General features: G+C 41.6%; 1 protein-coding gene across 6 annotated transcripts in view; it reads right to left on the reverse strand.

Moving 5' to 3' along the window:
* Positions 1-18818, reverse strand: part of CDK13 (cyclin dependent kinase 13) — a 49799-nt gene extending 30981 nt beyond the window's left edge. For all 6 annotated transcript variants that reach the window (XM_080382148.1, XM_080382147.1, XM_080382144.1 and 3 more), the window contains exons 1-4: positions 16935-18818; positions 5881-6486; positions 2195-2362; positions 1783-1922 (exon numbers count right to left, since the gene is read on the reverse strand). In XM_080382148.1, coding sequence (XP_080238274.1) covers positions 1783-1922; positions 2195-2362; positions 5881-6486; positions 16935-18145 — 2125 coding nt within the window. In that variant the 5' untranslated portion in view covers positions 18146-18818. The remainder of the gene's footprint in view (positions 1-1782; positions 1923-2194; positions 2363-5880; positions 6487-16934) is intronic.
* Positions 18819-22861: the final 4043 nt, after the last annotated feature.

The following is a 22861-nucleotide window of genomic DNA, read 5'->3' on the forward strand; positions in this document are numbered from 1 at the left end:
CTGGGAAACTATCACATGGAGAAGCAAAATTATAAATGGGAATTTTCAGCTACCCACTGTCTTCTTCCTCCTGCATAACTCACCTGTGTCCTGATGTTCTACCCCAGGCCTGTCAATAAACCCCCATATCATATAAGAGTGATTACCAACAGCAGCTTTAGAGATAGAGGCCTTTATCTGGATTTATTACTACATCAGGTCAGAATGCACGTATCTAGCAGAAGTACTACACAGTTTAAGATACCAGGCAGATGTCTGAAGAGTTTTCGAATTCATCAGTATACCTCCTACAAGCAGAATTGTCACTCCCTTGTTTACAGTGAGCAGAAACACTCCTTATTATTTCACTGCAGGCTTGGCTGGATGAAGCTGGATTCTGCAAAATGGCAGAAGCATGATCTACTCATGGTGGAGGATAATCTAAAGACTGTATGGCAACTCAACCATTTTATGCGTGGAAGTTTACTGCTGTGTCTGGGAAGTTTATGGACAGCACAGACACCTTTGTTAGCTCTAAAAAGGACTTACCCTACACCAGTGTATATGGTATGAACACAACAGATCACACTCCAGTATGACACAACATCCACTTGCTTTGAAAGCCCATCGCACAGCTTGTTATAAGGTATCTCAAAGGCCATAATGCCAATCTTTGCACAGGATTTGAATCCAAAACTAATGGAAGGTTTGCTATAACTGTATGGACCCATTCAATACAGACAGCAGCAACTTCTGCTGGAGGTTAAGAAATTACTGCTGCACACAAAAAACTTGAAGCTTGCCAAAGAGGCAATATGGTTATGACAGGATTAAAAAGTTACATATGCAGAGAACAGAATCCCAGGAGAGCAGGAAGAAGCTGCTAACAATGCTTAACAATGCTTTCCAAGGTAAAAAATAAAATCTGTGACATTTGAACTGAAGTTTGCAAACCGAGACAAGCATAGGTAAAGAATAAAGAAGGAATTATAATTACACTGCTCTTTCTTCTGGAGATCAGAAAGAAGGAACTGGGGCTGGTATGTGATCCTACATGATTCAGTTACTGCTGAAGCAGACAGTTATCCAGCATTCAAAGCACGCACAAATAAACCAAAAGGGCAAGCAGTTACAAAAAGAACTACTAATCAAATTTCAATGCATTATCTATTTAGAGGCAGTGACAACATTCTTACATACCATTGTAGTGACCGCTTGCTCATTTGACCAATAGTTTAACATGAAATTTAAAAATTATGTTACTGTTGTAAAGTCAAGTCATACTGCAAGAAAAATACCCAATACACAGCATTTAAGGCTGCGCTGCAGAGAGGCGGATTCTCTTCCTACGATCAGCTAGTGACTACTGCAGTATGAAGAAGGAAAATGGCTAAATCTCACACATAACTTCTTTCACCCTTCCATCCCTTTACAAACTTTGTTATTCTTTGTCAACCTATCTCAGGTGCCATTTTGTTTCCCCAGAGTATTTATACTCTCTTCTACACTAGCTCAATTGTGTACAGAGTGCAAAACTCAAGAAATAAAAGCTAGAAATTAGGACTGTTTAGCTTGCTTTTAGCCACAACTTTACAGATAAATGATTTTCCAAGGCAGCAAAAGATAATTCCTGATTCAGACAAATGCTAGATTTAAAACTGAACAAACCAATAACTAAAAACTTCCCAAATATTAGACAGCAGAATATCACTACCTTTACTCAATATAAAAACAAACCAAAACCAAACAAAATATCCTGTTCACTCTAGAATTGCAGGATTACACTTACTTTTTTCAACTTACCTGTATCTTTATCTCTGGCTTTGTAAACTTGGCCATAAGTGCCTTCACCAATAATACCAATGATATCAAATTTATCCACACAGCGCTTTCCCCAGTCTATTTCTTTTTCTTTTGTTTCACCATGTCGTGGTCCACATATTCTAGAAAACAAGCATTTCTAAGAACACAGCTAATATATCCAAGGATTGTCTTAACTTTGTAAAACTCCCTCAACACTAAGAATTTATGAGACATTATTAGATAACTGGCTTACTACCATTAAGTGACAATAAACCATGCAGTTTGATTTAAGCCTTATTAATGTTAAAAAAGTCTTCAAAAAGCAGAATTATTTTGAAAAGAATATACTTTGAAGAAACTATTATGATTTCTACTTGCTTGATAGGCTTTAAAAAGAGAGTCTCAAACATACTTTGGTCTTCTCTTGCTGTGTAACTGAATTGCTGGTTTCTTTTCTTCAGGACTTTTGGACAAGTCAGCTCCTCCAGGCAACTCTGGCGGAAGCGGCAAATCTGCAAGCAGATGGCGAAGCTTCTTCTCTGCTTCCTTAACTGACTTCACTGAAAGATTCTCTCGCAAACTATTAAAAAAGACACAAGTTTGCTAGTAAGTTGAAGACAGTAAACTGCTATTAACATACATAAAGGAAAACCTACTGGAATTATGTTTTTAAAACACATTCTAGACTGTTGACGCATTAACATTTGAATTTGCAGAACTTTGATTTCTGCTTTACAAATGGCTCACAAATAGCTCTCTGGAAAATGCTCAGATAACTACCAAAATTCTACAGTGAAAGCTAAGGTTAAATAACACAGCAAGCCTTACAAGGCTGGACTTCTCCTGCCACATAAGCTTCTTCCCAAGCCTATGTCCTAGGCTATTAAGGATATTTAGAGCTCAGGTGCTGCCAGATGCAAGACATGTAGTGGTAAAATCTGTACTCTCACTGACTACTCATATAAAAGAGAAGATTATACTATATTCAGTTCTCTGTAAAACTGGTCTCCAGAGATAATGAGTGTTGCGGTTACAGTAACACTGCCACACCACCTCATTTACAGATTCCGATTTCACACATGTTCTGAAACACATTTCTAGTGATCAGCATGCAAATCAAGGGACAAAAAAACAACAACAACAACACACAAAAAACAAACAAACAAAAAAAAAACACTGATGAAAAAATGCCTAAATGTTTTTCTGTCATGGGTTACTGATACCTGACCATTTTTAATTATCAACCATAATTATATAACAGATCCTGACAAGTCAATCTCTGCCTTGAGAAAAATCCCCCAAACACAGGTATAGCAATGTATTCCTTTAACAATTACTATATGCAGTAACTCTAGAGACGCTCTTCCCATTCTAATGGGGAAATTCTGAAAAAATGATACTTGCTGCAGGATTTCTTTTTAAACACATGGTTCCATTTCACCAGAATTTCCTTTAGTTTAGCTAGATTTGTGCAGCTACTGCACATCCAGCATTTTTTGAAGCCACAGCTATCTCTGAGCTTTATATAATTACATATCTGTTTCTCCCCTACAGGACTCTCAGAGTATTCACACTTGGCAAATTTCAAACTTTCTCACTTTTTCTGCAACTTCTTACCTGCTTAGTTTCATAGACAAAGCAGGAACTTCTGTAAATGGAAAGATCTTGCTACCTTCTCTCATACAGAATGCATCTATTCTTTCTTACATTAATTGTAATTAGCATTCTTTATACATTTAAATAAAGCATTCCAGTGTTTTGCGTATGTCTGTGCTTCCCCATGAAAACAGAACACCTGAATGTCTCCTACCACTTCTCAAGATGCTGCTGCCTGACTTAAGAGAAGCACCTCAAGGAAGCATATACTGCTCATATCAAAAATATAACATGCTATAAAGAATAAACCACCATTTGCACAGTGCATGTAATAATAATGGTAAAGATTTTTTTTATTTTATTTTTCAGGAAAAATAAACATTTTCTATTACAAATACATTATTTGTATTTTTCTAAAAATGTCACCTCCAAGCTTTCAGTATTAGTAAAAGTACAATATGAGATGTTCTGAAGCAGATTATAAAAGTGGTACATGAAAACAGAGGCAGCCAAGAGCAGCCTTTTTTCCAGGTCTGTTAAATCATATGTCATTGACCACGGCAACAGTTTTCCCTTTCAGCTAACCTACACAGTGGTTTTGCAACACTGCTGTTCCTTTAGGTAGTTTATTTGTGCGTTTATCAGACTCTTACTGAACTTCACAACTGACGTGACATTAGGAACCAGCCAGTTCTTCATAGCATCAAGCTCTCTTTGTTGGCACAATTTCCCCGCAGCAACTCTGAACCCAAGGTAAATAAATATCTTTGCCCTCCTCCCTCCTAAAAAACACTGGTAATTTTTCTTTGATGTCTTAAGCTTTATCACAACTTGTAATCGCAACCATTCTGATCTGAAGTTTATAACATCCTATAGGCAAAACCAAGCAAAGCATAAATGACATTCTATTCCTTGTCATTAATGTTTCTAATGCGGCTGTTTGCAAACATGAGGCTTTTATTCTTGAAAGAATGAGCTCAGTGCTGACAGAACTGTAGCTTAACTGCAGCTTAACTATACTGCAAACAGTACATTAAAAAATACTAATAATGAGAAGCAATTAGCCAGCTTTAAGATGAAAATCTCAATTCATATTACTGCAATTTACACTGCAATACTAGTCACATATTTACACTAGTTAGCTTAGTTTTTAGTTAAAACAGTAAATCTTGCTGTCACCTAACAATGTCAGAAATCCCGTTTACCTAGAAGGGATGGCTTTGTCATAACTTTAAAGGCAACCACACATTTGCCACACAGATGTAATTCTGAACAACTAAAACAATATTTGCTAGAGTGCTGAAGGACAAGAAACAAGATTTCTCTTTTATTACTGAAAAAATAAATATCTAATACCTTGTTAGGTTGTATGTATTTGCCAAGGACTGCCGTGCATCCTAACGTTTAACTTCACATTAAATTACTAGCAAACACAAGAGAAGTATTTACACCTCTGGTTATAATTACTTTTATTGATCAAAGACTTTAACACTATAGACTTCCCAAAGAACAAGAGAAGACAGGCCAGTTTCACAGATATGGAATAGAAACAAGTACTTCATAAGGTTTTGAATTTTTCTTTTAGTTTGATTTTTTACAAAAATATTCCACACAAATTACTTATTACTTCCATGCTATGAAATTTTGTTTTACTTGTTTTACGTTTATTTCTTGTATCTTGTGAGAGGCATGTAGCATCACGAGTAAAAAAAAAAAAAAAGTAACTTTTCTCAATTTCCTGACCAAACCAAAAGAAAAACAACAAATTACAGCTCAACAGCACAATATTCCAACCCAAATCACAGCACGTATTCTCTGTTACGACTATGAAGAGACTTAATTTAGCCTCAACTCAGATGACACTTGGAATTAAGACATGAATTTCTTCACTACAGACCAATTTTTACACTTCAGAAGTTAAAATAAATTACAAGCCACGAACCTCACTTGTTATATATAGTCAAAGTAATACTGATCTCCGAAATAAATTACACTAAAATAACACACAGCTATAAAAACAATTACTTTCCAAAGGAGAGGGAATCTTTACCTCAAACCCCAGCTAATTAAAGAATTTTCACATATCGCTACTGAATTCAACTTTTCCCTGGAAATATGTACATGTTTGCACTGAACTTGAAATCCTGAACCCTTGATTATATCCTTGCATTAGACCCAAAGCTATTATGTACCAGCAATTTTAAATCATCTTAGTGTACTTTTTGCTGAAAGATTCCTCCTAGATTAAGTCCTTCTCTTTTCAAGAACCACTTAAATTATTTTTAAGATCAAATTCCTTCACAATTCACTACTAATCACCACATAAAAGAAGAGCAAGAACAAACCACCTAATGCATCAGCCGATCTATCAAATAGGTTTATATTTATTTTCCAAAGGAAATAATAACAACTATACAAAAAAACAAACCACCTAGACAATAACAGCAACATTAATAAAAAGGAACAGACAACCCCAAAAATAAAATGTATGTCACAACTCACCTATCAGTTTCTTTATCTTCAGGCAGCGTGGGAGGCAAAGGCAAGGGTGGCAGTGTGGAGGTTGGTAATGCAACAACTCGATCTTTCTCCTTGGTTACTACACTTGGTGTACTTGGTTTGCTTTTCTCTTTTACAGTGACTGATGGCTGTTTCACAACAGTTAGTTTATTCTCCTTTACTGCTGTAGGTTTCTGTTTAGTAATTTTGTCTGCAATTAAATTATTTTCTCCTTTTGTTTCAGGAAGTGAGACCTTTGCTTTTGCCTTGTCATTTTTCAAATTTGCGCTGCTTGTAGGAGAAGGTGTATGCTCGGTTTTTATTTTCTTCAGGTCCTTTACATTGTTCACTTGAGGTGCACTTACAGCAGTGTCAGTGTTTCCCTTAGTAGGTGTTGAAGTATTGGAAGCTTTTGCACTGGCTTTGGCTGCCTCAGCAGCTCTTGCTTTTTTGTTTTTGTTCAGCTCAGCAGCCAGGCTACTCTTCAGAGTTAATGTACTAGGAGAAATACTTGAATGACGACTTCTGGATCTAGACAATCTGTGTCTGCTACGAGACCTCGAGTGCCTCGATGAATACGGACTTCTGCTTCGAGATTTTGCTGATCTCCTGTTTCAAAAAAGTCAAGATTTACCCAGTTAAAACTGAGTCTGCCTGCTTTCCCAGTATACCTGCTTTTTTGACAAGCTACTTCTTAAAAATCATTATCACCCTGCCTATAGAATAACCAAAAGTCTATGAAACAGGAAAGATATTTCATAAAGAAAATATTAAAAAAAAAATCTACAGAGTTAATCAATCAAGATTCTACACCTGAACAGGTTGTTAGAAAATGTTAACACTTGCTTAGATGTAGTTTCTCCCATTAAAGAACTGCAAAATACAAGTATACCTATAGGACAGATACGTTCCTTTTTCCTCACTACTTATCAGGGATGATTTTCTCCCTTAAAGATAATCTGATCCTATGCAACTTGTGCAAACACTTTTAGTATATGGAGTATTTAAGAAAAATTAATCTGGCAACATGTCCAGAATTCAACAAAATGAAATTCATGTTACAACAATGTGACAAGAAAAAAATCTAAACACTACAATGAAACAGTAACTGTAGCAACTTCTTAAGATTCACTTTCACAACTGTCATTGAATTAAGTTAGTTGAAAAAAAACCTGCCAGAATACTAAAGGTTGCAATGTAACCAACAGAAAGACAGCAACAAATCTTAGCTTTCTTTTTTGAAATTTAACTGTATGCTTTTTCCCTAAAAAAAAAATCAGAAGTATCCAATACTTGTTACAACTACTGATAAGCAAACATAATCCACAAATAGGCCTATACTATTTGTATATAGGCGCATACTTTATTCATCAGAATACAGAGAAAAATAAGGAAAAAAATATCTAAGCCATCTACAAAACCATAGCAGGAAAACAACCTAGAATGAGGGCAGAGGTGGGGGTGAATCTTAAGTTAGAAAACCAAACTTTTACTGTGCAAAAATACCATTTAACCATTTTTCATTCAATTTTTCAAAGGAATACCCTAATTTGCCCAGTAGTGGGTTTTATCCAGTTCTTCATTAAAAAGCAAAAGCGAAAAAAATTAATTGAGGTGAAGGGCGTGGAACAACTAGCCTAATACCCTGCTACCAGACAGAAAAATTATGAGATACATGAAATGCAAGGGTTTTTAACCCATTTTACCTAAGAACAGCAAGGGTATTTACCAGATTTACAAGTACTGTCTTGATTACAAGTCTGATGGAAATCTATTTTGCTTGAGTATATCACTTGAAGGGAGGACAAAGTATAATTAGGATAAAAAAAATGTATTCACTAGCTAAACAAAGTAAAAACTATCAAGCAATAGCAAAACCAGGACTTCTGGAGACACAAGAATTTCAGACTTCAAAAGATAGCACCAGTGTACAGAGGCTGCCAACCTCCCCAACCCCAACTCCAAACTCAATACCAAACAAAGCAGCCAAATACAAGCATTACAGACTATCGACCCCTATGTCAAATTTAATTTTAGTAACAATTAAATTAAATCATTCTAATTATCCACATAAATTACATTTCAATGCTTCAACCAAACAACTACTTAATATAGTACAATAAAGTTTCTTTTTTGTGTGCAATATTTACTAATTTCCAAATTTACACCTGTTCCTGCATTATAAAAGCAACTCTTTTCAGTCTTCTTTCTAAACCAATGTAAAAGTCATTTAGGTAAACCAAGTTTATGTAGAAATGATTGAAAACAATGTGTAGGTACACACACTATATACTACAGCATAAGCTTCAAAATTCTATAGGTAAAACTGATCCAAATGGCTAGACCCTTGAAAGAAAAAAATGAAAGAATTAAAAAAAATCAAACCCCAGATGAGGACAACTCTGAAACTAACACAGTTAAATTCTATGCCAGGAGTAAAGTTTTATAGAATATCCTGGCACAGCAGGATAACAATAACAGATGGTAATAACAAAACCAACAATAAAATAATAGAAGGTTTTTTATATTTTAATTAAAAAAAAAAAGCAAACCGCACAATTCTGTTATCTGAAATTTCAATGAAAATGTAAGGTTTGATTCACTTCACTAAAGACACTAACATCCATATCCATCAAAAAACAAACACACACATAATATCGGTCAGAAAAATTCCCTTGAAAGCTCACTTCTGCTCCATTACGAACCATGTTGCTGAAGTTATTTTTCCTCATTATTACTTTAGAAATCCAAGTACCAAATCCCACAGAAAATTTTCAGATGCTTGGCCAAACTGGAGTAAAAGTGAAGTAGTACATAAGTTCCATAATACAGAGTTAAGATGGGCTAGTAGGAAGAAAAAGGAGGGCTGGAGACTATTCTGACAACACATACACTTCAAATGCTAGGCCAGAGCTCTCCTCACAGTTATCTCACTTTCCAAGAGGAATTATTATCTCAAGCAGAGGCATACTGCTATAGATCCACACCGGCTGTAACATCAGTGTAATTATATTTCTCCAGCATCAAGCACAAGCTAATAAGCTCCATTACTCCTAAACTGGCTTCTATAAATGATACATCATTTGCAAGGATGTCACTGACCTGTCTTGGAAAACATCTGCTTGCACATCTTGTTCCTACATCAGCTATTTTAAACTGACACTGACTCCAGTTACCTGCAGAACACAACCCACATCCCAAGGACTTCACTGCAGCCTCACTAAACTTAAAACATGTCCTAAACGTCTCAAAACCTTCCTAAGTACAATTTCTGGTTTGTTAGGGGGGTTGGTGGGTTTTTTTTTGTTTGTTGGTTTTGAAAGACACCTCATATAAAGCAAGTACTCTATATCACAAACAGAAATACGGACATAATTTCACATGCACTTGAAAACAGAAGTAGCAGCTTAAAACGCTACAGTTGTTGAGACACCATGCCTGATCATAAGACTGCTTCTGTTCAAAGTAAAAGAGGCTCATTTATATCACTACCAAGGATGAAATGAGAAAATCTGTTCAAATTAATGACTACTAATGCTCACCTGATCACCTACCATAACTTGGGGGGGAAGAGGCAGATTTGCAAATCTGGTGCAAAAATTAACCTAAATCTTTATACTTTCTTCAGAAACAAACATGTAAGGAAGCCAAGCATTGACAATGGATTGATGTACATATTTTACCAACATTAGTCAAGAGAGTTTAGGATGTGAACATGGATTTATGCAAGCTCAGAAAAAAACACCCCAACCATTCTCCATCACAGGTTTCACACCCCAAATGACAACAGCGTAACTTTCTCATCTCAGAATTGCATCCATCTGGGAGACAGCAAATACACATGCACACAAATATTTACGTTTCAGTTCTAGTACATACTACAGCCCCTAACAGCAGATCAAAATGATAGCAGCCTAGTTATGAAATAGGTTGATTAAGTATAATCTCTGCACTGGCTTAATTTTTCCAAAAGTTTTTCATTATTTAATTTTATGTCAGAAAGAAAATTTATGTTGCATTACACAGTGCATGTCTGTGCTAATAATAAACTAGAACTTCCTTTGGCATTCCAAAGGCCTTTGCAAGAATCCCTTGCTGTCCCTTGTCCACTGGGCTAGACCCAAGAGAGTTAGAGCAAAAACATTAACACTTTCAACTAAACACACAAATGCTGAATCTTAAGTAAAAGGCAACTTTGTCCAAGTGCTAGCTACTCAAGTTACAATGATAAAACCTGCTGTTTTCATAAGCCTAATGATCTTTTCAAACATTCAGCTATCACTTTCTTCCATCAGCACTAGTTTAAAAGTCCCATGAGAACCTTCCAGGCTAGACAAGACTTATGTACAAGTTTCCATCTATAAAAATGGCACAAAACAAAAACTATGGACATTTACAAGCTTTCCCTCAGAAGCGTATACAGAACTGAGAGTGGAGAAATACTGCCTTATACATAATAAAACCAGCCAACTTCACTCTATTCAAAGCTAACACTCATTTGACCTAAAAGATGAAGTCACAGCAGCACAGAAACTGGTTCACACAATAGCGAGTGTCTGCCATTTAACAGGACACTGACATTTTACTGGGACCCTGAAAACACACCAGGAGAGATATCTGAAATATACAATGCTCTCTAAATCTTCCAACAAATTTCTATTAAATGTGCCTGCATGCACACACACGTATATAAAAGACCTTATCTGACATTCACCACCAACTACCTCACCTTTTGTTAGGAGTTTGTTTTTAACACAGTAAACAGGAACACATGAAGTGGCTACAACTGAAAAGAACTGTGTTGCAAACAGCAAACAAATCCAACAAAACATTCCAATTTTTTTTTTTTCACCCAAGCCTGGAGAAATCAGGAAATGTACTAAACTTACGTGCCACATCCCGATCTCCCAAATCAAAAGCACCAGCATCTGCTGGTAAGGCACATGGGACGGACTACTAAGCAGCTACTGTTTGAGTAAAGTTTACTGATGCTTCTTCCTATTTGCACCCAGGATTTCTACCTCATTTACAAGGTACCTTTGCCATCCTTAGTAATTTACAAGCATACTGCATTCACTTTACACAGGCCTATATCCCTACAAAAAGTGTAACTGCCAGACTTCATTAACATTCATAAAATCACTTCTGAACCATATACAGATTTTAATATGCCTTTATATATGGAGGGGGAAAAGAAAACAAAATAAAAACAAACAAACAAACAAAAAAAAAAAAAGGAGAAAAAAGAAAAGGAAACTGATTTGCCTAAAACCCATAAGTATCAGTAGGACTAGCCTGCATTATAACTAAGCAGCTCTAAAGCTGCTTTTTTTTTTCTTCCAAAGACAGCAACAAAGGAGACTAGAAGCAAAACTAGATAAGCTGCAAAGGGAAATGGAGGTAATTACATAATATTATGTATAGGTAAAAAATAAAACCAGAAAAAAAGTTTAAGACATCATCTACAAAACACATATAAGAGGCAGATGTAAAGAAACCACTGATAGAGGAAGAAAGCACTAATAAGGAAGTCACCTCGAAACTAAAACTCAGCACTGCTCTCCTTCATTCTTCAGAAAAACAAAAAGAACCCTACCCTCCCAAGAAATTATTTAAAAAAAATATTGGTTTAAATATCACAGGTTTTTTTCTTCTTAATATTTTTTTGCGTAGCACCATACATTTCACAAAACAAACCAGCACTAATTTATCTGCCTACTTAACACAAGATACATATTCACATATATAAAAACTACTTAAGATATCAAAGCCTTACTAGTTACAAGTTTCAAAACCGTTACAATGTTGTTGTTCCTCAAAAGGAAACATTGTATTGAATTTCACAAGTTAACTTATTAATTACCAAACAGTAGATTTATTAATGTATTTAATAGAAAAAAGTTTACTGATGTAGTACCATTTACATTCTCAATCACAGAATGAAAGAATTCCAAATAGTAACTTAAAACTTAAAGTGCTATATTTTACTCTCTTGATATTTGAAAGCATAGAGGAAGAAGCAACAATAACAGTGTTAAACATGTCAGATTTCCAGGAATACAGGTCTCACTCAGCTTACACGGTTTTTATCATCAAGCTATTTTCTAGGTGCTTCTTTCCTTCCCATTCCAACTCTCCCTTTAATACAAAAAAAAAAAAAGCATTTTATTGACAAATCATAACAGTCATGTGTTATCTTCTCATGTTTGTAAACTTGAAAACCTCTTTTCTTCTTAACCGCTTTAAGAGCAAGCTAAATCCACCACGCTAGTAGCAAGCTATGCATGTTACCTAAGCACAAACAGTATTACACACTCTGAATATATCAGGGTCTACAGAGCTTAACAAAGGAACCAATATTGTCCGTAACTTTTGGACAAGACAATACAAAGGGATTCATGAGAATACAACTGGAAAAACAACAAATTAAGCAGACCACAAGAGGTTAAAACACCCACTGTAGCCCAGCTCTTTCAATAACTACCAGTGAATGCTGCACTACTGACTAAGCACTGCCATCTTCCCTGGCACAGTAAGGTCATAGTGTATTTGAAAAGGGAGACCTAAATTTAATCAGTTGGCTTCACCACAGATCTTCCAAGACATTTATAATCACCCAGTAACATAAACCACCTTGACAAAACATTCCAGTTCATAGTATAGCTTTTCTGTGTTGCATTAGCAGGCAAATGTATAATTCATTTCTTTATGCCATAGCAGTAATAGTGCTCTCTGACTTCGTACCTTATTAATTGGTTTTATTTATTTTCTCTAGCCCCTAGTTCAAGGTTATATTCTAAGCAGCTCTGCAACAACCACCTACTCAGCCGCTTTGTGCATGAAGACTAGATAACTTGCCTTCCTGATTCAAACTGTAAATCTTTAAAATGGTCTCCAACAGATACAGCATAGGAATACTGAAAAATTCGGAACATGAATTTTGGTTCTTAAATCTGCTTTATAACCCTATCTTTTCAGATGCGAACTCTGCCTATAAAGAAATCAATCTGCAAAAAAGTCAACTCAAATGCTGAGTTCTAAACACATTAAAAGTTATTTTTTTCAAATTAAGTCCCTTTCCACAAGGGAAGCAGCAGTGCAATGAGGAAAAGGAAAGGCACATCAACATGGCTGGACAAAAGGCAAAGTCCACTGCCAAGTAACAAAACAAATCTTAATAAAATGAGAGTATGTACTACAGTAAGAGCCTCAATACACACTGGAAAAAATAGCTATTCCAACAGTGAAAACCTACAGTTTCACATTTTAAATTCTGCAAAATACAGTTTTACTAAACAAGATTATAAAGCATTATATGAAAAAAATCTGTTTTCACCAAGCAAGGGGAAAAAAACATCTGGAAATCTCCCCTACTCCTTTAAGTCCAATAGTAGCGGAATTACTGGATTCAAAGTTATTTTTAATATCAAGTGTATGAAACCATGTCTTCTTCAGCATTAATATGTATTTTACAATTTTTCTTATGCTTGTTTCAGTTTTGTACACAAGCAATCCATGTTTTGCAGACATTCACTACTACATACTAGCTACAGCTAGAGAATGAGATGGCTCTATAATACCAATAAGAAAAGAAATCTTGTATTTTTCCTATAAGCAACATCCACACACAGTAGTACTATGCTAGTAGTGCCCCACCCACTTAACTTTTATCTAGGCAGATGGGTAGGTGTATTCAAATTCGGTAAAATGTGATTACTCATCTACAGAGCTAAGTGAATTAAATGTGTGATCACATAGCATATGACCTAACTGAAGGTATGAAAAATAGTTCTTCTCTTCCCACAATTCCATCCTAAACTAGTTTCAAAAGAGAGACTTCTCTGCTTATTTTGTCAACCGTGAGTTTTAATTCCTCTCCCGCCTTTTTCTGTATGCTATTTTTTAAAAAAAATCCTGTCAGCTTATCAGAAGAGAAAGACATACCTCATACTTTTGGTGTTATGGAAGAATTTCCATTTTGAAAAAGTACACGTGCTACTTCAGAACAGCTGTGTTACTATCCACAAGAAAATATAGTAATACAAATCCATCAGCAGCAAGTAAAGGAGTTCTGTCCAACAAGTGGAAACAGCTCAATCAGTCTGCCCAAAACACAGATGTTTACTGCTATAATAATGGAAAAGGCAATTAGTCTACCATTCAAAAAGAATTTTCCAAGCATGGGAAGCTTATCTTGTGTCTCTCCTCTTCAGAACCCACATCCAGGCAACATCACCAGAAAACAGTATTCACAGTCGCTACTGTCTAACTCAGAACAATTGCGCTGTTGCTGCTGCTGCTTGAGAAAACTAGGGATTCAAATGAGTGAAGCAGACTTCGCTTGTTTCTCTTCCACTATTTACTAGAAGTTTCTCCCTAAGCAGCTCAGAGACCTAGATGACAAAATCAGCACTCTAGACACATGAGCTTTCCAAGTGTGTTAGGACCACTTAATTCTCATTTTCTACATACCAAGGAACTAGGGAATTTATGTAACATTACAGAAGACACATATACGAGATATAGGACGAAAAGAGCAAAAAAAGGCTTGTAGCCTGGAATGCTCGGTCACATACAAAGTTCTTACTGTCTTGACACCATTACAGCTGGATACAAGCCCAGAATTAAGTCTTTAAATCATTCAGATGAAGAAGACAGGTGCTGTAAGAAGCTGTTGCCTTCACAAAACTGTACTATTCTATCAAGTCTAAGGCCACTATACCATCACATAAACAGCACGGCAAAAATTTTCAGCCTTTTGGGCATACTACCACAGAGTCAAGTGAAAAAAAGCTGTTATAACGCAGTTTTGAATGGCTAAAACTATTTTATAAATACCTCCCATCTTTATTTCTCCACTGCCGCCCCAATACACATAATGCATAATAGCTGTATGGCAGCAAAGAACAGTAGCTGATGTTTCTCCACAGCAGGTACACATTATGAACAACTAAGTTTATCTTCACACTTTCAGTTTCTTTCCTTTTCTGTGAAAACGACATTTTTACAAGGAATGCCACATTAGGACAGACCAACCTTGCTTTCCACATACAGCAACCTCTTCTTTTCACTCAGCCATTCCAATCCCTCTCCAGTATACCTGACAATCTGCATTTGTTAACTAAATAATTTATCTGTGTGCAGTTAAAGATGGGATGCAAATTACAGTTTAAGCAGAGGAAGGAAGGTGTGAAGTCACAAAGCTAACTCCTAGGAACACATTTGCAGCTCAACGAAGACTTACACATTTACCACAGAGACAAAACAAAAACTAGGAGATTTAAACTGTCATGTTTCAAATCACAGGCCCACTACCATCAGAAAAAAAAGCAGCACAACACTCCTACTAAACTTTGCTCTGTACCTGTCCTCTAAAAAACATCTGTGCCTTCTACTACAGTCCCATCAGTCAGCGTATAAGACAGGATTCTAAACTAACTGGACTGTCAATGTGACTAATAAGTGCAAACAGAGCATACATAATTTTGCTCGTCATTATCACCTTTCTTATTCCAAGATTAAAGCATCTACAGCAAGTAATGTGATTCCCAGAGTGTTTAAGTCAAAACTATGCACATAATATTCCTGCTATTCTATTATTCAAATAATCTTGAAAGCGTATCCCTTAACCACTGGTAACAGGCTTTCATGGAACAACGACGATGACGTGCTGTTTTTCTGACCACTCACAGTGTCTTCTGCTTGAAACACCCTATTGTTTACAAAATTATTCCATGCAACCATATTTTAAAACAACCACTATTTTTTTTCCCAAAGGCACCTTTGTTCTATCTCCCCGAACAAAGTAGGACACAATTTTGTTACTCTGTTCTTCAAACAGCATTCAATGCACACCCAGGACAGCTGAATACCAACAGCCAGTGAAACACAGAACAGCTTCAGCATCTTTATTGGATGCACTGTGGGACACCCCCCAAATGGTGACCAACACAAAGTGCTCATTAGGAACACCAGACAACAGTTCTCAGACAACCCACCAGGTAATGCCTTGTAAACAAAATTATTGCTGGTGGAACAGCAAATCACCCAATACGTTTACAATTGAAGTCCAGATGTGAATTCAAGTAAGCCTATAAACAATGAGGCAACGGTAAGATTCCAATACAGGAAATCTTCAGTTATAAATATACACTAAGCAAACACTTTGGATTCCCAGTAGTTTTGCTGCAGGTTAAAATATTCTGAAGAGCTTTAACTCTGCCACACAGTTTCTATCTGATTAGAGATACAGCCCACGTTTCCTGTCCATATAAAATTACAGAAGTCACAGCAACGCTGACCTTTACATTCCCAGTTCCTACTAACAAAGTGATTCGCAAGTGCACGTCAAGTGTATACATATATATAACCTGATTGGAAAAAAAAGCTTACATGCGTTTCCATAGGTTGTGCAACACACGAAAGACAATTTAACAAAACTTGACACTGGCTCCTTTTCCTAGCAAAACAGAAACCCTAACTCTTTCTATAGATCTCTAAAACCAAGAAATACTTGTAACACAAACTGCCTGTCAGCTTACTTGCTCTTTAGATTAGTGGGAATTAAACTGAACACAGTTATATTGAACATGCATCCTTTTACACAGGGGAACTGAATACGTAAAAACGTACCTGAGAATCTCCGTACTTCGCAAGCAAAGCTTTAAAAATCAAAATCAGTCCTTCAGAAAACCTGGCCTGAGAAGCATCTTCACTCTCATCTGAAGATGTTCTCATGGCCTTTAATATTTAAAAAGCCTATTTCCAGCTAGGTGATCTCCCACGGAGAGAAACTAGCTGCAGAAGCGCTGCAGACACCCACGTCTCCCTTTCTCCCAAAGACAGGACAGGAGAATCTTTGTACATCTCCAGCTCCCCTTCCCCCCACCTCAGCTTTCTGGCAGCAAGCGGGCACCGAGGGAGGGCTTTTGTTGCTAGATGCGAGCCTCCCCGGCAGGCCCTGCAAGCCAGCACCAGCCCCAACCCACCCTCACCCCCCTCCATGCCCCCAGCCCGGTCCCAGCGCCCCCCTCCTCCCGGTCCGGGCCTGCACTCACCGGATAACGGGGCTGTAGGGGCTCCGCGACCGGCGCCAGCTGCTGTAGGGGCTGGGCGACACGTCCCCGCCGCGCTCATAGGAGCTGTGCCGGCTGTAGCTGGGGGAGCGGCGGCGGCTGTAAGGGCTGAGGGGCGAGCGGCCGCCCACAGGGCTGAGCGACTTGCGGCTCCGCTGGCTCTGCGAGGAGCGGTGCAGCGGGGGGCTGTCATCCCGACCGGGGCTCGGGGACGAGCGCTGCCGCCGGTAAGCCTTGGGCTCGGGCTTGTCATCTCGGTAGGCCTTCGGCGGGTCCTTGTAAGCCGAGGGCGGCTCCTTGGCTGCTTTAGTCCGGCTGCGGTGCGCTTTGCTCTCCCGCTCTTTCCTGCCGCTGCTGGGCGAGGCAAGGGAGCCCTTCCTGCGGCCGTCGCTGCCGCCGCTGCTGCTGCTCTTGAGTCCCTCCCGGTCCTGGCCCCCAGTGTGGTTGTGGCGGCTGCGGGACTTGGAGGAGGACGAGGAGGCCTCGGGTCCCCCGCGGCCCGCCGCCGCCCCCTCCTGCTGCGCCTTCTCCTCCCCCCGCCGTCGGTGCTCCCGGTGCCGCTCCTTGGAGCGGCCGCTGCTGCCGCGGTGCTCCCGGCGGGACCGGCCGCTCCGCTCCGCCTCGCCCCGCTGACGCTGGGTCCCGCCGCCACCGCCTGAGGAGGAGGCCGGGCTCCCCCCGCCGCTGCCCGCGCCGCCGCCGGCCGCGCCGCCGCCCACCAGCCCTTCGGACTGGGAGCTCACGTCGTCGTACTCCTCCACCAGCGTGCTCAGACCCCCGCTACCGCGCCGCTTCTCCACCTCCTGGGTCCCGCCGCCGCCGCCGCCGCGGCCTCGCCGCCGCTTGTGCCGAGAGCCCGAGCGCCGCTTGCCCCGCGGCCGCTTCCGCTCCCCCCCGTCCCCGCAGCAGGAGGAGGCGCCGGTGGCCGCCAGGAAGAGCAGGGACTGCGGCGGCAGCGGCGGCTGCAGGAGCGGGGGCTGCAGGAGGGGCGGCTGCAGCAGCGGGAAGAGCAGCGGGTGAGGGGCCGGCGGCGGAGGGGGGGGCTGCGGCTGGGCCGTGAAGCGCTTCCGTCTCCGGTGATGCAGCCGCTTCTTGTCGGCCGCCGCCTCCACCGCTGAGCTGCTGCCGCCGCCGCTGCCCCAGCCCCGGCTTCCCCCGCTCCCGCCGGCCGCCGCGTCCGAGGTGCTCGGCATCGAGCTCACTCACGGCCGAGAAGGAGGACGCGGCCTAGGGAATCCGCCGCCCTCAGGGCGCCACCGGCGCCATGGAGACCCGGCACCGCGCAGACACACGGGGACACACGCCGGCCGGCGCCAGGGCCTGGCTCGCTCCCTCGCTCCCCGGCCGGCTGCCGGGGCCCGGCCCGCCTCGCAGCGCGCCCGGCCGCGCCGCCTCACATGGGGCCGCTCCGCCACATCGGGAGGAGGGGGGGTCGCGCCGCCCGCCTTCGGGCCGGGGTCGGGGCCGGGCGCTGCCCGGCGCGGCGGCGGAGCGGCGGGGGTCTCCCGCGGAGCCGGCGCGGCCTCCCGCAACGCGGAAGTGGCTCCAGGCGGCGGCCTCCTCACTCCATCCCGGGCCGCGGCTGCCTCGTCCGGCGCCGGGCGGCGCTGCGCGGGGCGTGCGGCCGCCGGGCGCGGGCCGCGGGGCCGTCGCCGCCTCCCTCACCCGCTCCCCGGCCAGGCGGCGGGGTCAGGCCGTGCCGGGCCGCCTGTGGCGGGCTGTCCGAGGCGGCGCCCGGCGCTGCGCTGGCCCCGAGCCCGCTTACCCTGCCCGGCGGCTCCCAGCTGCCCGGTCCCGAGTCGCTGGCGGCCGACAGCGCTGGCGCGGCCTGGGTGCTGCGCGCGGGTGACACACGCATACACACGCACCGGGGACACGGCCCGGTGGAGCGCGGCGCATGCGCGGGGCCGGCGGCGCGAGGGGGGGGGCCGCGCCCCGCCAATCGCGCGCGGGGCTGCCGCCCTGGCCCGCATGCCCGGAGCCGGGAGAGATGCGCCGCTCTCGCGAGAGTTCACCCCTCCCCCCCCACACCCAACGCCCGGGACGGGGAGGGCGCAGCTCTCGCGAGATCTTGCATCTCGCGGTAACTGCGTCGCGCTCGCCCCGCGGGCGGAGGGAGGGGGCGCTTCCGGGCGCAGGGGTCAAAGACCGCTTCCGGCGCAGGGTGGGGAGCGGCGTGGAGTCGGCTGCCCACTCGCCTTTTCCCCTTTCTTCTGTCCCGGCAGCCTCTAGAGGCCGGAGGCGGAGCGGTGGAGGTCCTCGGGGGCGGCCCGTGTCAGGCTGCGGGCGGGGCGGTGGGGGAGGCGCCCCGGGCAGCGGGCGGGATGCTAGCGTTGGGCCGCAGTGGGTCTTGGGTCGCTCGTCCCCGGGCTGCGGCCTCGGCCCCCCCTGCGTCTGCCCCGCAGCGGGGAGTGTGTGTTCGCTGGACGCGGCAGCCTAGCCTCTGATGGCAGCCACAGAAGAGCTTTCTTTAAAATTTCGAATGCTTAAGCCATGTGTACTTTGTTTACATTTATACGCATCCATTCAGGCTTAATATTTTTATAAATGCATACTCCAGCCAAAAAAGTACTTTACTGCGGCTCCACATCTGCCCCATTCAGATCATACGCATGAGCAGTGCAGCAGGGATTTCATTCTGCCTTACCATGCAAAGTGTGCTCATGTTTTCTTTGTGACTTTTGATTGAAAATGCTATGGTAGAATGTAATGCCTGTAGCATCTATAAGGGAGTGGCAGGGAAAAACACATAAGCCCAAGCTCTGCGCCTTCTCCCGCTTTGCGATGTTGCTGGCCGAAGAGCTTTCTATCATTGAAATGATCATCAGAAGCATGGAACCCTATAAAGCTCCAGGAATTGGCACTCTGGAAAACCTAAGAGCAAAATGCTGTGGCAGACAGAGTATCAAGTTTGCAGGCTGATTTAGTCATATGAAGAGGTGAGAACAAGTGTGGTTTTAAACATTTTTCCAAAACAAGCTATTTAAGAGTTTTGTGTCTTATTTCCATGCTGAAAGATGTAATGTAGGTCACTTAAGACAAATTTCAAACAGGAGAGTTACTGATATTTTCTATTAAGTGAACTGTATTGGAAGACAAAGATTTATTTCAGCTACAAATGTGTAGAAAGGCTTCTGCCGTGTCTGTCAAGAAGTAGCTCTTAGCTCTCCACTAACTAGAGCATAAATTCCTGTCCAATTAGTTATTTTCATATGAAGGATGTAATTTAATAACAAAAGTTTTAATTCCGTTTGGTAGCAAGTCTGTTTTCCTCTACTCAAACACAACAGGAACAAATATCTAACTCATGACTACCACGATTTACATCATACCACAGGGTACGTCCCTCCAAGGCCTCAGATGAAATCCAGGGCCAGAGCAGAACTACAGCTGGCAGGAATACCTTACCATCTTGAAGGCTGATATCATCATCTTACCATCATCTGCAGGTTGGAGGTGATGGATGAGGACATTTCAAAGACAAAGCTGAAATACTCACCTGCTGGCTTGTGTAAGCATAATGGGACCACTAAAACTTAGATTTATTGATTTCTCCCTTAAGTGAAATTGACGAAAATCTAGTATTTGTTATATTCTAATGAAGTAAGACAACGTGGGCAATACATTTGTACTTTTCCATCAAGCCAATTCATGTATAGGCTACCAGCTCACCAGAATTTACAGCATGGTTAAGTGAGATGAGAGAACAGTTATACATTTCATTTTCATGCCCCTCTCTCAAATGTCTGGAGGCTGAAAAGGAAGGTAAAACCCCCACAAACTAACAGGTGAAGGACAAAATTAATCTTCTAGGTAAAGGCAGCATGTTAAATGCAACATTTAGTGATGCATACCAGAAGATGTAGACTGCAAAGAAAGATTTCCTTCCAGCTCCTCGGTTGTTGCTGTTCATGATCAGCAGAGTTGCTAAAGACAAATTAAAAAGTGCACTTGTGTCCAAGTATGTTGTTTTCTCAGAGATTCAGAGCAGCAATGAGAAGAGACCTAATAAAATACCTGTGAGATACCAAGTTTGATAAAGATGCCTTAAGTCCAGCTTTTTTGGAACACTTGTTGTCTGCAAGTCTGCTTCAGTGGGAACTGCCCTAGCCACAGAGAGATGTTTCTAGGCCTGAGACACAGGACTGGGGTTGACTCCATGAGATTGTCTCTGCTGGAGCCCTCCCAACAGTCCTCCTTTCTTTCTCCAGAGGAGAAAGGAAAAGAAAAAAAACAATCAGTCTGAGGAACCATTTCAAGGGATTGCAGGAATACAGGACCGTGGAGGAAAAAAGATCACTGCAGTTCCTTTCATATGAATATCCAGGTGAGGTTATGAGCAGGGTAGGTGAAGGTGAATGTTAAATCCTGTGCTAGTGGCTGATGAAGCACATGATAAACCACTCTTACTTTTTCCCCACAGAAACCAGTGCAGTAGTCTCACACAACCCTGCTGTAAGTCTAAGCAAACTTAAATACTGGTGCATGGTATTACTAAAGCAATGCAGACCACGTACATCCTCAGCCTGATTACTGTTAAAAGCAAGAGGTATAAGGGAGATTCAGGATTACCATCTCCACATCCTTTGTTCTACTTTAGAAGTTGGTGTGATGGAGAATCTCACATGAGCAGGTCTCCTCTCTGTGCCACTTTTGTCCACAGAACAACACCAGTAATTTCTTCACAAAATTAAGAATTTGCATAACTGCAAATCAGATAAAACCAAACAGTGTCCTACACATAGTATAATAGGTTTTTGCTTTAGCAAGATCATGGGAGTTACACGCTTTGTTCATTTACAGTATTCGTGTGAAGTGGTCCCATGACTCTAGAGAAGTGATGCCCTTCACCCTTCCCAGTTTACCCACTGTACTACCTACTATTAGTTCCCAATCACCAAAGCAAATCCAGTAAATATATCATGATCATAATTTCAACTGTTTTCGGGAGTAGGTAACTAAAGGCTGATTTCTGTACAGAAAAAGCTTATTTCTAGATGGCCAATGGAACCAGGAACAGGATAAAATTGGTGTCACTATTGGCTGAAATACTTAGGGTATTCTATAGCAAGAAAGCAATTCCTTCCTGGAACAGCTCAATAGACTAGGAGGGATGCTGGAGAGTTAATTTAATCCTTAGGATTGATCCTAAGGAACAGCCTTAACATGATTTTTGTTTCCTCTTCCTTAAGCCTGTGAAGCAGAGTGGTACCCCAGCCTCACACAGCCTCAGGGCAGGACCATGTGTTACTTTGCCCACCTTACAGTGGTTCTTCGTCTACTTGGCATCAGCTATGAGAGCAGAGAATGGCCATGCAAGGCATTAAGGGTTCAGTCAGACCTATTATGTCTTATGATAATGAAAGCATGCTACATTTTTGTAATGTTTCATATTACTCAGGACACCCGTTATTTTGACTTGTTTTAGTTAAGAGTCACTGGAGAAACACCACCCCACCCACCCCACCCCCCCGCACAGTGCAGTCAAGGAGTGATAGCTGGGCCAACTTGAAAGAGGGCTTTAGAAGGCAGTGTAGGAAAGCCTACAGCCAGGTGATTTTTCCTGGTTTTAATTTATCTAAGTCCTGATTATTAACTCAGGGGCGTAAGAGCTCTTGCTGAACTAGAACCAGGGAGGAACTCACTCCTATTACAAGACATGCTTAACTCTGAACAGTAAAGCAATTTCATTGCTTCCTGAAAAATGGCCTCATTTTTTTTGCTTACACTTACAAGACTTTTTTACTGTCTTACACTACTGAAACTAACTTAAATTTAGGGTATTTCAGGTTTCCTTCCAGTCTTCTTGGCTTCTGATTTCAGACTCCAATGAAGTCTCTGGCTTGCTTCTTTTCTTTTTCTTCCCTACCTTTTGCTTTTTCATGATTTTATTGAATGTCATGACCAAA

Source organism: Falco punctatus, assembly GCF_963210335.1.
Source record: "Falco punctatus genome assembly, chromosome: 4".
In the NCBI taxonomy this organism is placed as follows: Eukaryota; Metazoa; Chordata; class Aves; order Falconiformes; family Falconidae; genus Falco; species Falco punctatus.